This window comes from Colletotrichum graminicola (genome assembly GCF_000149035.1).
Source record: "Colletotrichum graminicola M1.001 genomic scaffold supercont1.54, whole genome shotgun sequence".
In the NCBI taxonomy this organism is placed as follows: Eukaryota; Fungi; Ascomycota; class Sordariomycetes; order Glomerellales; family Glomerellaceae; genus Colletotrichum; species Colletotrichum graminicola.
In genome coordinates, this window is record NW_007361058.1 from 13,883 (window position 1) to 29,870 (window position 15,988).

Here is a 15,988-nt window from a genome sequence, read left to right on the forward strand (position 1 = left end):
TTTGATTCTTGTTTTTTATCTTTCTCAATTTATTCCTTTGTTTCGAGTGTATGCGTTTCTGGGCGCAGCTGTCAAAATGACCAAGACAGACGTGCAGGACATGGGGCGATGTCTCAAAAGCAGCACCCTCCCCCCTTTTCACTTGGCCTGTCCATGATTGATTCAAAAACGAGTATATATCACAAATGACCAAATATTAGGTCGGTTTGACCGTAGGATGCAGACGGCACGCAGATTCGTTAAAGACAAGAAAGTGCGTGATAATAGAATGATCTACCGCCAATAACTTGGCGCTCGATAGTGTGCCATGCTCTGCTGGGCGGAAACCTCAAGCCTCCCAGTCCAGAAGAAATGACGCGGCCTCGTGGGCTCTGCCATGCCCTCAACGGCCGCCCCTCTGGCGGCCTCGCAGCCCGCCCTGGTCTCGGCGCGGAATCTCTTGACCGCCTCCAGAACGTCCCGCATTCCATGGAGTTCCGTCCTTCTAGGCGGTCTCAACTCCGGCGGCATGACGATGGCGTCCCACGCTGCGTGGAAGAGGAGCGCTCCCGCCGGGACGCCAGCCCTGACGTGCGCCAGGGACGCAGGCCCGACTCGGCTCCTCAGCGGCGGGTGCATCACGAGCCTCGTGTACTCATTGACGGCGGGACTGGTACTTGGGACACCTGAGCCGACCCATACCTTGCGGTCGATCTGCTGCTGTCCCCAAGTGTCACCGTAGCTCATGTACTCACCGTCCATATCGCCGCAAAGAGAGCCTGCTAAGCGGCTGGTAGTGACTTTATGCGGCCCCGCAGGATGACCGCCACTTTCTGTTGCTTTCTTTTTCGTGGCCGTCTCAGCAGACGTGCGAGGCTGGGGTCGCTCGCCTGCAAAGAAGCTGAAGCCCTCACCTTCATCCAGTTTCAAGAGCTCTTGGGCGTCGAGGTCTTCCACGGTTGAGAAGCCGGTGGGGTCCTCGATCGGGTCGGCTTCAAATTCCAGGCGAATATGACGCAGGCCGCGGAGCGGTACAGGACCCCGTCGAGAAGACGAGTGAGTCATTGCGTGTATCGCATACTCTTGTAGGCCCGCCAGGCTCATGAAATGCAAAATCTTGTCGATCAAAGGCCCACTAGAGCGACGGGGGATATTGGTCAAAGTCAACGATGTCAGTCGAGGGTTTGTGTCCGGCTCGAAAGCTGCGGGGAAAGCCATCTCGGATCGTTCCCTGATGCTTGTCTCAGCTAACCACAGGCGCGCCATGGTCGACAGGCCATCAGTCTCAAGTGTCGGTATTTGAGTTACCAGTGAATGGTGAATGCGCAGAACCCTTAGATTAGACGAAAGAACCGGACGGAAGACATAGGCGCAGCCCAGGGCGCCGCGCAGCTTCATATCACTAGGCCACGGGAGGTGCTGCTGAGCGGCAGAACGGTGGACCGGCTGAAACAGCAGAGAATCGCAAGACAGCTCTTCTAGTTGGCCCTGAGAGGTTCGTATCAACCTCTCCAAGCCCGATGAAGTAAGGCCGCGATTGTCTGAGAGGTGCAGATGCGTGATCCCCACAGGTGCAGTGCAGACGTCGAGATACGGCATGTCGGACCAGTCAGGCGCCGGTTGATCCATGCCCCCCGCAATTGCGGCCTTAACGTAGTCCACGCTGTCTCTCCGCAGAGGCGTCCGGCCATTGGTCCGGACTGCTTCGTCCTCTTGCAGAACCCGATTTGCATCGGCACGATAGGCGGGAGCATCGACGAAGTGACGCTCCGGATGACTAAAGGTACCGCTCCAGTCAGATTCCTGGATGGACATGAACTGGCCGTAGGTGCCGTTGCCATGGCCATCAAAGACAAGCCTGCCCTCGGTCGCGAATCGGGACTGAGACCTCAAAGACGGACTATTGAAGCAGTGCGTGACAAACCGATCGAGAGCGCTGTCCGTAATGTTGTTTTCGGCAATATCCAGACTCCACAGCGAGCTCTTGAAAGCTTCGAACAGGGACAAAGCCGTTGCGTCGTTGAGCTCTCGACGCCTCGCTTTGAGGATCTTTAGGCGGCCGAGGTTCCGCCGTCCGTTGACCGCTGCTACAAGCGGCTGCAGGGAGCCAGGCAGGCCGGAGACATCGAGATATACCAGGTGCTGGACCCTATCCGAGTAGAAGAAGCCGTTAGGTAGCTGAGTCTGACAGTGAGCGAGGCTCAGCGCCAGCACGCCATGGCTGCTGCCAGAGGGTGTAGTTGGGTCGGGTGGCGGGGTGGCAGCTAGAAAGGCGGGATCTGCGTCGACATGGCCGTCCAAGAGAATGCATCTTAGATTCGGTAATATCCCGGGCAATCTGCGCAGAGTCTCGGGGATTGTTCTGGGGCTATTGTCGGACGAGAAATGAGCATTGTCTTTGGCGAAGTCACGGAAGTCGAGAGTGGTGATCAGCGCCAGGGTCGACTGCCGCACAAGCTGCATGTGATCAAAGACAAAGGAGAGGTACCACTCCAAGTCTTGGTGTAGCAAAACAGGAGCCGTGGGTCAGCGATGGCGTACGGGTAAGACTTGAGACATACGTACCGTCGCTGGGATGCAATCCCAGACGTCGTACGGCGACCAACGGGTCGTTCCAGAGGCGGGGTGCGAAGAGAAGGTAGAAGCGTCTATTCACTGAACAAAGGCTGGCGAGGTCCTTGTCCGCGACGTATGACGTGACTAGTTGGAGCCAGTCGAGTCTGCTAACAGCATCTTGATAGGATGGCAAAGCGGCCATGCTTGCGACGGATGTCTTTTTTTGTTTGCTCCCTTGGTTTGAATTGCCTATAGACCCTAGGCCCGAATCATTTATTCACAGGCGATGAAACAGTTTGTCGTCGTTTCTGGCGAGACGGAAGATCTGTCTCACGGCCAGAAACAGGGTGGGCAAACAGACGGTGGTACGTTTGTTCCCAGAATACCTACAGCACGCACGCACGCCAGTTGGGCTCGCAAGCTGAGGTATCGGTGAGGGCAGAGCGACATGGACGATGTAATCTAGAGACCAGAGACAGCAGACTGGAAAGGTATGCGTGGCGTCGGCAAGGTTGAGGGGAACAAGATCAAGTGGCGTAATTGACGACGAGAGAAATGAGCATGATGCACAGGTGCGTGCCGGTAGACAATAGAGCGCGATCTGGGTCGAACAATGTCCGAGGTTGTGATGAAGCGGATACCAACCAGCGACGCGCAAAGACGATGCAAGAATGAAACAGAGACGAGGGCGATTGAGGGCTGATTGCGCGACAATTCCAATAACAGCCAAGAATGAATGGCTTCTGGAAGATGCATGTGTCCAACAATTCAACGCCCAATCATTTTCGAGCGGCGGGAGAGAATCAGAGGCAAAGCAGCGCCCGCCCAATGAGAGCGAGGGACAACGACAGTGACAGACAGTGACGGGTGCCAATTTTGTCTCTCTGTTTGTCTCCCTCTCTCTCTCTCTCTCTCTTTCTGTGAGTGTGTATGTGTGTGTGTGTGTGTGTATGTGTGTGTCTCTCTCTCCCCAACTGTCGATTGATGGAATTGATTGTCTGCCTGAAATCACAGGCAAAACAACCTTGGCGAGAGGAGAGAGGAGAGAGAGAGAGAGAGAGGGGTGGATATTACCTAAGCATCTGTCCATGATGGGTACGTACACCCGAGTACCTAGGTACCTGCCCAACTAAAGGTAGGTACCCTTCTCGAGGGACGTATCCGGATACGTACCTTCCTACACCTACATCGTACTAAGTAAGTACTCCCGTTATGCCGCCCTACTAAGAAACGGAATGCCACCTTGCAAGCCCGCTCGTCCGGCTACCGGTGGACGCGAGTAAATCTCCTTGGCTAACCAGTCCTCACATTCCCGAGGTAGCGAGGCAGGTATTAAGTTCGATAGCGTCGTTGGAGGGTTTTATGACGCACCACACGAAAAAATGCGGAGCGCCCGAAAAGTCCAAATATTTGTAAAGAAACGATAAAAAAAAATCAAATCGGCGGTGGCATGGATACCTATGCTTGCTTGCTGGTCCAGCCAAGTCGACGCTAACCGTCCGGAGCAGGGCCCCCCGGGATCACCCGCCGGCTCCGCCCGGAGCCTGCTTTAGACCAGACCCATTTCATATCCCGGCCGCGGGGGCTCGTGACCGGCCGTCAACCCGGCTTCTCGCCCCGCAACGACGCACGGTGCACGGAACGCCCTTCCTCCCCTTCCGCCCCCCTGCCCGCCACACTGTACAGATATCGCGCGCCCATCTACGGAATATCCCTAGTTTAATTCTGCTGTCCATTGTAACTGTACTCCGTAGAATCCTTCTCCCCCCCCCCCCCTCTAATCGAATCATATTACCCTTTGGTCACTACGTTAAACATCCCTCGGATACTGTTGCTCACGGACGCTACCGGCGGCGGTTCCTTCTGAACATCAAGCTTGCTTGCCTTTCCAACTTGGCGCGGCGCACACCCATACCCTTGCCGTGGTCTTCGACCTTGACAAGATTCTTAACGCACGGTTCTCGCCGGCCAGGGTGTGTGTTTCCACGTGGTCTCTTGCCCGAGATGAGCTGCCGACTTTGTGCCAAAGTTACGTCGGTCGAGACCGCCGGCGACGGCATCATCTTCTTTCCTACCCGTGCTCCTCGGAAATACCGCCCCCCCCCCCCCCCTCCTCGTGCATCGTGTCAAGTTAGGCTATCGGCGAATGCGCTGTGAAGTTGGGTAGCTGCAGCATGCCTCCTCCGCCGCCCGTATCCGATCGGCTAGCTGCATTGCATGCCCTCTCTTCTCCCCTCCACCAAACCTGACAAAACATGCCTGCTTGTCCTGCATGCTGCGGCTTGCTCGCTTTCTTGCTTCCCTGCAGCGGAAACATGTACCAGGTTTGTCTTCGGTAGCGTGCCTCCCCAGGGGAAGATTAAGATCCGAGAATTTCCCTCAGGAGGAGAGAACTTCCCCTTCCCACCCGCCGTCGTCCCAGGAGTACGGTCACGGTCCTCCACCCGACAGGGTCTTTCGCGCAAGATGCTCCGAAATTCGTCCAATAAACGTGGCCCCCTTGCTGCGATACCACCTTGCCGCTGGGCCTGATCCCAGTTGCGCATCAGCCGACGACTCTTCAGAGGCAGGCGTCCAACACGGGAAATTGATGAAAAAACTATGTGTCGTGCGAGATTTGCATCTCCAGTCAGGGTGTCAAGGTCAAGGTCAAGGCCAAGGTCAAGGTCAAGGTCAAGGTCAAGGTCAAGGTCAAGGTCAAGGTCAAGGTCAAGGTCAAGCCCAGGTGAAGCCCAAGTCAACCCAAGGTCAGGGTCAGGCGGATATCGTCAACCAGACGAACCTTACGTCCGTAACGCTCCCAGCGCTAGGGTCCGACTCCCTGGCCTTTGCCTCTTTCCTCTCTCTTCCTCCTCCCCCCTCTTATCTTTTTTCCTTTTTTTTTATTCCCTTTCCTATCACTGCTGCTGTCGTCTTTCATGTCATGCAGGCGCCTTCGACCTGTCTCTCTTTGAGTTGCCAATCAAACCCAAGCAAAACTGTAGCAATCGCTGAAACCCCCCAAAAAGTAAATCAATGCTCTAATCTTCGGTCACACGGCATCTGGCTGTGCGCCGTTGCTGGCCACCACAAACGGGTCGAAGCAAGCCATACAGAGAGGGTTCGCTCTCGCCCTGTCCTGCCCGCTCCTCGCCGGTGGCCGAGCAACCAAGCAGCAGTCAAGCAACCGTGCCTGTCTGCTCCCATCCCTGTTGTTTCTTCAAGGTGGTGGTCCCTCTCTGGTTACGATCGTGAGGCAAAGTCGGAAGGTTCCTTTCTAAACATCCCTCTCTCTCCCTCTCTCTCTCTCTCTCCCTCTCCCCCCTGCACCTGACCCCAGACTCCCTGCCATGCCATCATCACTGATCAGACCTGTCAAAAATCCTTCGCCCCTAGGTTCCACGGTTGTCGCCCCTGCCACGCAGCCACCCTCACGTCCGTTCATCTCCATCCACCAATATCCCCTGTCCGTACAGAGAGTTTCCCCCCCAGCTCAAACCACCTACAGGGCAAGCCTTCTCATCAGGGGGAAGGAAACGAAGCAAGAAACGAAATATGGCCCCCCCGAACGGCCTGGTCCGCACGCGCCGTTTCCTCTCACCCCAGCCTATCCCCCAGCGCCCTGCTGCCTATATTGCACCACCGGTTGATGTCCATCGTACCACCGACTCGTCCTCGGTATTGGGCCCGCGCCACGCGCACACGAAGGGGGCATCGACTCAAGACCCCTGCTCGGATGCTCTGCCGTCTAGGCATCTTTTTTTACGTGTACGCGCGCGCGGTAGTAGTAGTTGGGGTTTCGGACGCCTTTCCGTCCCGCCCCGGCTCGCCATGCATTGCGCGCGCCCATGTGGGGGGGGGGGGGGGGGGGGGGGGGGTTTAAGCTGATCAGCCTCACATCCCGATGAGGGCATACCTAGCACAAGAGCGCACTCACTCCAGCTGAGCCTCGGCGAGTCAGCCGCCTGCGCCGATTGTCGGTAGCATGTACTCCGTAAATTGTACGGATACTGCCCCCTGTTGGTATTTTCACGGCACGGCTCACCAGCCACCACCGCCACATTTCCGCCACCAGCCACGTGATATCCATCCGCCAAAACCCCATGCTGTCGATAACCCATGTACAAAACGCTGTTTTCGCAGCAAATCCATCATGACCAATTAACATCACGGGCAGTATGGGCAGTGTCAGTTCGGGCCGTAAATTAGCACGTGATACTTTAATTATTAAATGCTGGCGACATGGCTGATTTACCTCCAACCGCTCGAATCCGACGTCGTTTTACCACTTTTACGCAACTATTATGGGTCCGCCATGAGTCCAATCATGTGATTGGCTGACTAAGTCGGAATGCTGCTGTGGGCGATTTTGTGAAGAGGCTGACATAACGACTTAGTCAGAGGGCGGGCCGTGAAAATACCAAAAGGGGGGCGCCGTACAATTACACTACTCCGTACACTGAAAACCTACCTGCTACCCGATTGTCCGAGGCGTCTGACACCGCCAAGGCCCACGATGCCACCCAAGAAACGTCGGTACCCTACCGCCAGAGCTTATTGCGACTCTCATCGCCCATCGACTAATAAGATTGCCGCATGTCACATGCTGGGCCAGGAACATCCTCTCTTTGCCTGGATAATCTGCGTAGAGGCAGCGGGAGTGAGATGGAAAGTAGTATTCTCCAAACGCATTTTCCGTGTCGGCACACGTGGAAGAGATGTGATGCGACGCAAGGCTCTCGAGGACTCTTTGGGAGGAACTTTCTTTGTATAAACGGTAAAAACCTCTTGACCATCTCGGTGGTTGAGGGCTCTGCTTTGGTTTTTTTTTTTTTGCTCTTTTGGATTCTGGTAACTTTGCTTCTCCCACACCCAAGACAAGGGGAGGAGGGACAATGGCAGTAACAATCTATCTTATCCCAGTACGATCTTCTTCTCGTCTTCTGACAAGGCTATTCGGTACAAACAACTAGGCCCTGACCCACGCCACACCCCTCGTTTTCGCCGTTGATCCTCGAACGGGTGGCCTCTCCTCGTTTTGCCGTTCTCAGCAGCGCCCCCCACCCGCTTGGTATCCCCTCCTCCTCCTCCTCCTCCTCCTCCACCGCGGTCGCAACATCCTCATTCATATTTTGACTTTCAATCGTTAAGAATATGTAAATCTTGGTTTGTTTTGTGTGTGCGATTGTATGCGTGTTCTTCTTCTCCTTCTTCTTCCGCAGGCAATCGTAAATAATGTGAGTAAATAGTTGAACACAGAGGACCACAAAAAGGTCGCCACCGCCTTGACGTTTGGAGCGTTTCTCTTCAGTAACAAAAGAACCAGCTGCCTCCCAAAAGAATCGAATAAAAGACAAGATGGTGGGAAACAAAAAAAAAGAAAAAGGTACTAAAAGAAAAATAATGCAAACAGTTTGCCGGTGGGACGCCCAATTGTCCATCTTTTTTTGTTTCGTGCAACATAGGGAATTATTACAGGTTTGGTGTTGGTGTTGGGGGGAATCATTTTCGAAGCTTGGGGGTATGTTTTTGTTTTCCTCCCCTTCTTTTCCTTCGCCGCTTTCTACCGGGGTATCTTTGGTAACCCGGACAGGGATTCGAGGGCTTGGGGAAGACACCCGGAGCAGGGATCGTCCAAGTCGTCGCCCATGCAAAGTGGCGCGCGTGCGCGTTGGAAGTTGTCTTGGAAAACGCACTGAGGGGAGAGAGAGAGATGGCGGCTTTTCTGTCCGGGGTCAGGGTTCAAACTTGGCATCGTATCACCCCTCTCTCTTTCTCGGCCGTTAACCCAAGAGCTGTGCTGCGTCTGGCCTTGATGTGCCCACCCCCCTTCCCCCCCCCCCCCGGGCTTTTCTATTCTTCGGGTCTCAGACAACCAGCAGACGCAGGACGCTGCAGCAGGACGCTTTAGTTCTTGTTGCTGGTGCTACTGCTAGGGCTCGAGCTGGTGCTCGTCTTGACGCGCTTGCGACTCTTGCTCTGGAGGCACATCTCGTCGTACAGCTTGGCAGCCTTGTCGTTGTAGGGAGTCCTGCTACTCTTGCCCTGCTTGTGGAGGAGCAGGTGAGAGACGAAGTTGTCGCGGCGCTCCTTAAAAACGTGGTTGCAGTTCGTGGCGGGGCACGTGTACAGCTCAACCTCCTTTTCGTGGGTTCTGCATGGCGGTGTCAGAATACGTGCCACGTCAAACGATGGATAACTTTTTCTGGACGGATAAACTTACGCTTTGAAGTGGCGCTTGAGGTGCTCCTTCCTCTTGAACGTCTTGGTGCAGTCGGGATATGTGCATCTCTCCCGCCTCGGCGCGACGTGGCGCACCTTGACCGAGCCGCAGTCGAGGACGGACCCATCCTGGTTGACCTGGATCGACCGGAGCTGCCTCAGGGCCTCCATGTCGTTCTGGTTCTTCTGGAGGGCCAGGGTCTTGCGCTGGACCTCGGCAAAGAGCTTGCGTCTAGAGTCCTGGCGGTACGCGCCGGCCGACGGCGGCGACTGCAGGGGCGAGGGCGAGTGTGTGGTCTCACGCTTGACGCTGGCAGTGATAGAATGGAGAGGGGATGTCGAGGGTGTGGACTCGTTGCCGAACATCATGATGGGGCTTTCGCTGCTGCAGGACCAGATGTGTGCATTGCTGGGGGTGGAGCTGGTGAGGGCGCGGTGAGGTGTAGGCATCACAAAGGGTGATGAGCTGAGGTCTTGGGGAAGCGAATATTGCTCGGCGTGGTGGTGGTGTTGGTGGTGCTGGTGATGAGCATGCTGCTGATGCTGAAGCTGTTGCTGGTGGTGATGAGGCGGGGACATGCCGGGCATGCAGTGGGAGTTGATGGCGACATGAAGCATCGTGTTGTAATCTAGGTGCTCCATGCCATACCCCGAGCTCTGTCTCCTCGACGGCGTGAGGGGGACGGCCGAGGCATACTGCATGGGCATCTGGATCTCGGCCTTGTCATGCCTGAGGAAGTAACCCTTGGGCTCTTGTGGTGCGGCATGTTCGAAGGTGAAGGAGCTCTGGGAGGAGAAGGAGGACTCGAAGTCAAGACTGGAGTGGTGGTCATGAGGTGTCGACCGGCCTGAGCGAGGAGTGTATGGGTCGTTGGGGTCGTAGGTGGACGAGGCGGCCGAGAAGCTTGGTGTTGTGGTTCCGCAACTGACGGAGCCGTCATAGTGAAAGCTGGTTTCCGGAGCAAAGGCGTCCATGATGCTTTCAATGGAGTGGTCCTGCTCCTGTTGCCAGAGGTGCTGGTGGGACATCATTGTGGGCGTTGTTGATTGTTGTTGCTGACTCGCTGTTGAGAGGGCGTGGTCGTCTAAAGAGGGAGCGAGTTGTCCGGTTAAAAGTAGGATGAAGAATGATGGGATAATGGGAGCGTTCCACAGATGAGCAGCTCAGGCAGTATTATATCGTGGACGGCGTGGGACGGAGTGGGACGGAGATGAAGATGACGCCCCTAACGAGCGATGGACAAGTCTATCCTGACAGAACGGGGAAATAGTGTCATCAATACACCAGCTGGAGAGACAGAGAGCCCCAGATAGGAATGTATCGAGGTCTGAGTACGTGATAGTGGAGGTGGAGTGGATTGTGGGAGGGAGAGTGAGAGAGAGAGAGAGAGAGCCGCGAGAGGGGAGTGGGGTGAGGAGGGTGGGTGTGTGACTTGGAAAGAATGGGCGCGGAGGGAGGCAGAGAGGCTCTAATCTCTTGTGGGATCCACCGATCTATGAGAGAAGACGACGACAGGGAACTGGTGAGAGGAAGAGGGTCCAGAACAAGAGAGAGTGTGTGTTTCTTGGCTGCGGGAGGGTTCCAGTCCAGTCCGGTCCAGTCTGTTTCTCTGTCCCTGAGAAACAATGAGACGATCGCCGGTCCATGAACGCGAGCCACTCACATATAGGTGTCAGATCAAAGGATAAGCTGAACCAGGTACGGTCCTACGGGCGGCTTTAGCGGAGGATCTGAACGCTCAAGCCAACTCCTCTCGGTCTCTCTCTTTCCCTCTCTCTCTCTCTCTCTCTCTCGCTCCTTTTGCTTTCTCTTGCTCTCTCTCTCTCTCTCTCGCTTGTTTGAACTAGGATCTTTTGCGAGAAAGGAGCCCTTGCGGGCCCTCGCTCATAGCCATGCTGGGCATGCAGAGGGTCTTTGGTTGACAAAACCATAATCCGAATCTGGATCACCAGGCCGGGTTCACGTTTGTGCTGATGGAGGCTGGATGACGACCCCGGCAGCCATTCGTCAAGCCCAGACAGAGGCGTCCAGTGCTACCTACTCTATCTTGTGTTTTGCACCATGGCTTGAGCTCTACCCTTGTCGGGCAGGGGTAGGGGAGTCGTGCTGGTCGAGTCGACTTCCGACAGGGGTTAAGCACGGCTCACGACGGCCAAGGGGACTGGGATTAGCCAGGCACCTGGAAGCTCGCAGAGCTGGGGACCTCGAAGAAGAAAGAGTACCTGCATGAACCATTTGGGGGCCTACCGTGGATCGCGAGTTGGTGAGGTGCGAGGGCGACGTACGACAAGGGGTTGGGGGCATGCGTGCACTCGGGAGCTGTCCTCTATCAGTCTTCATCGGCCAAAAGTGGCCGTCCGAGGCAAGCGAGACAAGCAGTAAACTTTTTCCTAGCGGGCCCGACAGAAGCAGGGAGGCCGGGGGGGGGGGGCTCCATCTTCGAATGTAGGAGCTCGGCGCGTCGCCGCTGGTGGGGAAGGCTTAGCAAGTGACATGGGAGCTTGAAGACAACTACAATGGTGGAAGTGGTGGTGGTGGTGGTGGTGGGGTTCGGAAACAGACGAGAAAGACGTTCACGAGGGCAACGAGATAGTGAGAGAAAAAGAGCGAGTATGTACGCGTGTATAGAGGAACCCAGGCCGACCTGGCTGATACGACTGTCTCTCTGCGTCTGTTGGGCGAATCTGTATGAATGTGTGTAACACTGGGGAATGGAGACACGCCCGTCATGGAATGGAAGACTGATAGGCTTGATACGTGCGATGTGAGACATCAGGCACAGGCCCTTGAGCCATTCTACTGAGCAGCAACAATCGGCTTGCTTCCTAGGGAACCCACCTCAAGTCGTGGATGGGATGATGCACTTGAGACACAGTGCAGCAAGTGAGGAAAAGCAAAAACGAAGGAAAAAAACATGCTGCAGCAGTCCGCGGTCAAGTCCGTCTACCCTCCCACTGCCGACACGGTGAGCTGGAATAATGTCCAACTGACGTAGCCAAGGCATGCATAGCTCACTCACTTGGAGGAGTGCGCATGGCTAGCGGCTCGAATCTCGTTATCCCCTCGAGTCGAGCGTGCGAGAAAAAAAGAGGCGCTGAAACAGGGATGATAGGTATGATGCGGATGCAGATGAGTGATGTGCAAAAAGCAAAGGTTGAGCAGCTCTGAATGAGGTGGACTCGGATCCAGCTGGAAACCAGAACTGCGAGAAGACCAAAAGAGCAAGATGAGCCGGAATGTGTGCGAGAGTAGGTGAGAGTAAGTGAGAGTGGGTGAGAGTGAGTGAGAGCGAAAAGCCTCAGGTGTGTCATTGACCGACCACAGGGTGAAAACGGTAGAGAGGGAGAAAGGGGAGCAGAACGACGGAACGATGCAACCAAGACGCTGGTCATTGTAGGATTCATACGATGTGATGAGCTGAGAAGACAAGAGGCAAGGTAACCGGGCTGGCACAGACAATTAGGTAGTAAACAAGAAGAATCAACTGGCAAAAGAGCAAGAGTCAATGAAGGGGGAAACAGTCAGCATCCTGGCAACCTGGGAAATGGTGACTAACTAGGGTCGATCAATGGGCAGAATCCCGCTCGCTCGTTATGCTTGCCGTTGATCCGCTCCCTCATTGGTTTCCAACTCATACGTCTGTCCGTGCCTCTTCATGGGGAAGCCCTTTTATTTTTTTATTTTTTTTCATGTTCTATTTTCAGGGGGGGGAGGGGTGGGCAGCTTAGGTCATCCAACTCTTCACTCAACTCACACACTCCTCATACACTCATACCATTCATACACACACACTCACACACCCCTCCATTCAGACCCTCGACACAATCTGAAATGACCCCGGCAGCCCATCTCAAAGTACAGTACCTACCTCACGGGCAAGGGGGTCTAAAAAAGTATGTCTTGAAAGGAAAAGCGGGGAAGAGGTTCAGACGCCATTGCCATCGAGGCCCATCAGTACCGTGCTTGGAATCTCTTGGTTCTCTCGACACACACACACTCTCACTCACTCACTCACTCACTCCCCTTCCATCATTGCCAAGGGCGCATCAGTCCACACACACCCCTTCCTTTCTCCATCACTGAAGCCATGTCTGGTGCTACGAAAGGTACTTTGATCAGAGCCCATGTCGACCGTCACTCTCATGTTGCCCAAGTCCGACAGCCTGTTGGGGGCGGGCGTCCCCAGAAACCGCCGTGGGTACGTGGTTTTTCTTGACGCCGCCTCGAACGCTTCTGAGAAAGGGTTGCATCTTCTCCGACTGCTGGGAAGAGCTACGTCCCACCCGCATTCCAGATTCGACTTCCGGTGCTTAGGGAGGCCTAGCTTGCGTCCCTCCTCTGGCTCCGTGAGCTCCGGGGGGGGGGGGGGGGGAGGGGGGGGTTGATGCCAACCAATATTGGCGAGATATCCGTGGAAAACAGGGTGGTTTATAGCCTCCAACTTGGCAGACGAGAGAAAGACTGGCCATCTTTGCATCATGCAATCCAGCGCCACCGGAAACCCGTTTCTATCACATCCGCCCGCCACTTGGCGCGCCTATCCATCCGGGAGGAGATCGATCCATCTGGGTTGCGAAGCCCCCCCCGGGCGAACTCAGGCTGCTGAATCCGTGCGCTGCCGCCTCTCGTCTGTGTGTTGCCGTGCTGAAAATCTCGTGTTTCTGCGGGCTCTGTGGGCTGCAACTCCACTCCGAGTTGTCCATAACAAAACAATCCAAACTAACAGCAACACACGTACGCACGTACGCACGTACGCGAGAGAGAGCCTCTCTAAGCAATTTCCTGTCCTCGGAGGAGAGTCCGGTCATCACGTTATCACTACCCACTTCCCGCTGCCCCTGTCAGCCTGCATGGCCTCCCCGCCAATCCGTGATTGGTGATCAAGTTGCCGAAGCCGACTCTTCTCAGGCGCGCGGGCAGGCAGGGCTGCCATGTGTACACGCGCCGGCCGGTGCCCAGCTCAGAAATCCCCCTTTCTTCACACGCTGCGGTAGCCAATGTGCATCGAAAGCTCCGGGGCCCTTCCCTCTCCCTCCTAGGTAGGCTACTACTACTACTACTACTACTGGAGATGCTCCGTCGCCTAGCATGCTGGCGCTTGTACATTACGAGCCGTGGCGGCCGGAGAACCGGCCGGGGGGGAGGGGGACCGCTTCCACTTCTGATCTCACCTTGCTAGGTATCCCGCTCCGTGATAGAAACCATTGTTGCCACAGACCGCGCCTCCCCCCCCCTAATAACCTCTAGGCTTCCAACTATCTCCATCCCTGCCTGGGATTCCCCAATGGGTTCTGTGGGCCGATGGAGACCGAATGGTGCTATTCGTGCCTCGCGCTGGCTCAAGCTCCCTGGCCTCGCAGGGTCCCACCCCATCCCAGCCTCTCCTGATAGATTCGAACGGTTCAAACTAGACGTAGTTCAGACGATGACAAAGCTAGAGCTGCCAATGGCCCAAAGTTCGGATGAACGTCGTCGGCCCATTTGCCTTTGTTTGTCCCGCACAACGCTCTGACGGGATGGACCTCAACGGTCGACGATGATGGCGATCATCGTCACACTAGCCGGCCAGTGCCCTGTCCTCTGGCTCGATCCCCCCCCCCCTCAGAGAGACACCAGACGTTGCTCTCTCGTAACACATGACAGCATGTTGAGTCGCCTTTCAATTGTTGACACCTGTGTCCCTGCCCCTCCCAAGTGTACCACATCGCCAAGCGCCACAATGACACGCATAACTGTTTCTCTGACTCTCTGGGCTTTCTGTCAAAGATGCCATGGTTCGAAACCACGTTTGCGCCTCAACGTTAGTGCCCATTCACCGGGCGCCCCCTTGGACGATGTGGCGACCACCGGGCGAAGCCTAGGACCTTGGCCATTGGCACGGCCCCGAAGGCAAGAAAAAAAAAAGTGATACAGCACTACCGTTTCCTTGAGAGACCGTCGGAGGGCCTCTCCAGACGCAAGCTGAGCGAGACCAATGTCTTTTGCCCCCCCTATCCCATATAAGATCGTGCGTATGTGTGTGTGTGTGTGTGTGTGTGAGGCCCCTGATGGAAACCCTTCCTATTCCCTAGTGTTCAGCACACGCGAGCGGAATGCTGGGAATACGCCTCCATTAGCCTTGTTATGTCTGAGGAACGCCCACCCTCAACGCGACGCGTGGGGAAAGCCTCTATTGCTATGTCTCTCTCACTCTCTCACCCTCTAACTCTCTCCTCTCACACAAAGCTTTCTTGCTTTGTCACGGCCTCCCACGAGGAACGCAAAGCTATCGCGCGAACCGTTTAGCCTTGATCTCACTACCCTCGGGTCCGTGCAAGCGCGTTCCGGACCAAAGCTGGGGGGAAGGGGGGGTTGTCCTGGTACCTCCTCCCCCTCCTCCCCCCTCTTCGCCCCATCCCCCTCCGAACCGTCACCCTCACTCGTTTGCCTGGTTGTTCCTCCTGTGTCTCGTTCGTGGCGCTCCTTTGGCTTGGACGCCGTTAGTCTGGGCTCGTCCGATCTCTGTACTACGAGGATGCGCGCGGTTCAGATGTGAACTAGATCCCCATTGTACGTCGGGCGCGGCCCTTGATGGATCCACCGGTGCCGTGTCCCTTGACCCATTCCGGTCCCGAGGGAGCGTGGGCAATACGGGACGACGGCCTATTATCCATCGGCCTGGGACGAGCGGGACAACAACACCCACACGGTTTTGTGACAGCTCATTTCTGTCACACAGCCTGCAGGCCAAATCTCCCGAAGTCGACGCCGAATTAGGCGCGAAAAACCCAGGCCCCGCTTGGACCATGGTATCCAGCTCGCTGCTGTATGTCTCTCTTCGGGCCTCTCAGTGGCACAATATTGATCATCCTTGCAGGGTTGGCTTGCCCCTGGCAGGATGTGTGGGCTATTTCTGCAGAGCTCACCCCAAAGTCTTTCCCGCCCCTGGTGTATATCGCATATCGCGGAGGTAATGGCATTCTCCATGATCCGCGTAGGGAGATCAAGGGATTCCTCAAACTCCCCTTCTCGCGCACCGTTGAATAGAATCTTTGGGGGCGAGTATCGTGATTCGGGCAAATGGTCTGAGAATTGTCAACCTACCGCGGCAATATATTGCCACCCTCCATATATCGTCCCAAAAACCGGCTCTGATCGGATGCTTACTGCCAGGATTCCTCGCGCATGTATTCCTCGCGCTTGTATGTGCCTTGGAGCGAGCCGCGACTCAGGACGGATGATTTCTGGATGATCAACATGCCTTGAGCCTTG

The 15,988-nt window shown here is 55.7% G+C and overlaps 2 protein-coding genes across 2 annotated transcripts; both read right to left on the reverse strand.

Annotated features, from left to right (window-relative positions):
- Positions 1-273: 273 nt before the first annotated feature.
- On the reverse strand, positions 274-2,737 carry GLRG_09922 (uncharacterized protein; the record flags this gene model as incomplete). Its single annotated transcript, XM_008100607.1, has 2 exons — positions 274-2,477; positions 2,545-2,737. 2 exons carry the CDS (start codon positions 2,735-2,737, stop codon positions 274-276), a joined length of 2,397 nt encoding a protein of 798 aa, XP_008098798.1.
- Positions 2,738-8,421: 5,684 nt separating this feature from the next.
- On the reverse strand, positions 8,422-9,768 carry GLRG_09923 (uncharacterized protein; the record flags this gene model as incomplete). Its single annotated transcript, XM_008100608.1, has 2 exons — positions 8,422-8,668; positions 8,738-9,768. 2 exons carry the CDS (start codon positions 9,766-9,768, stop codon positions 8,422-8,424), a joined length of 1,278 nt encoding a protein of 425 aa, XP_008098799.1.
- Positions 9,769-15,988: the final 6,220 nt, after the last annotated feature.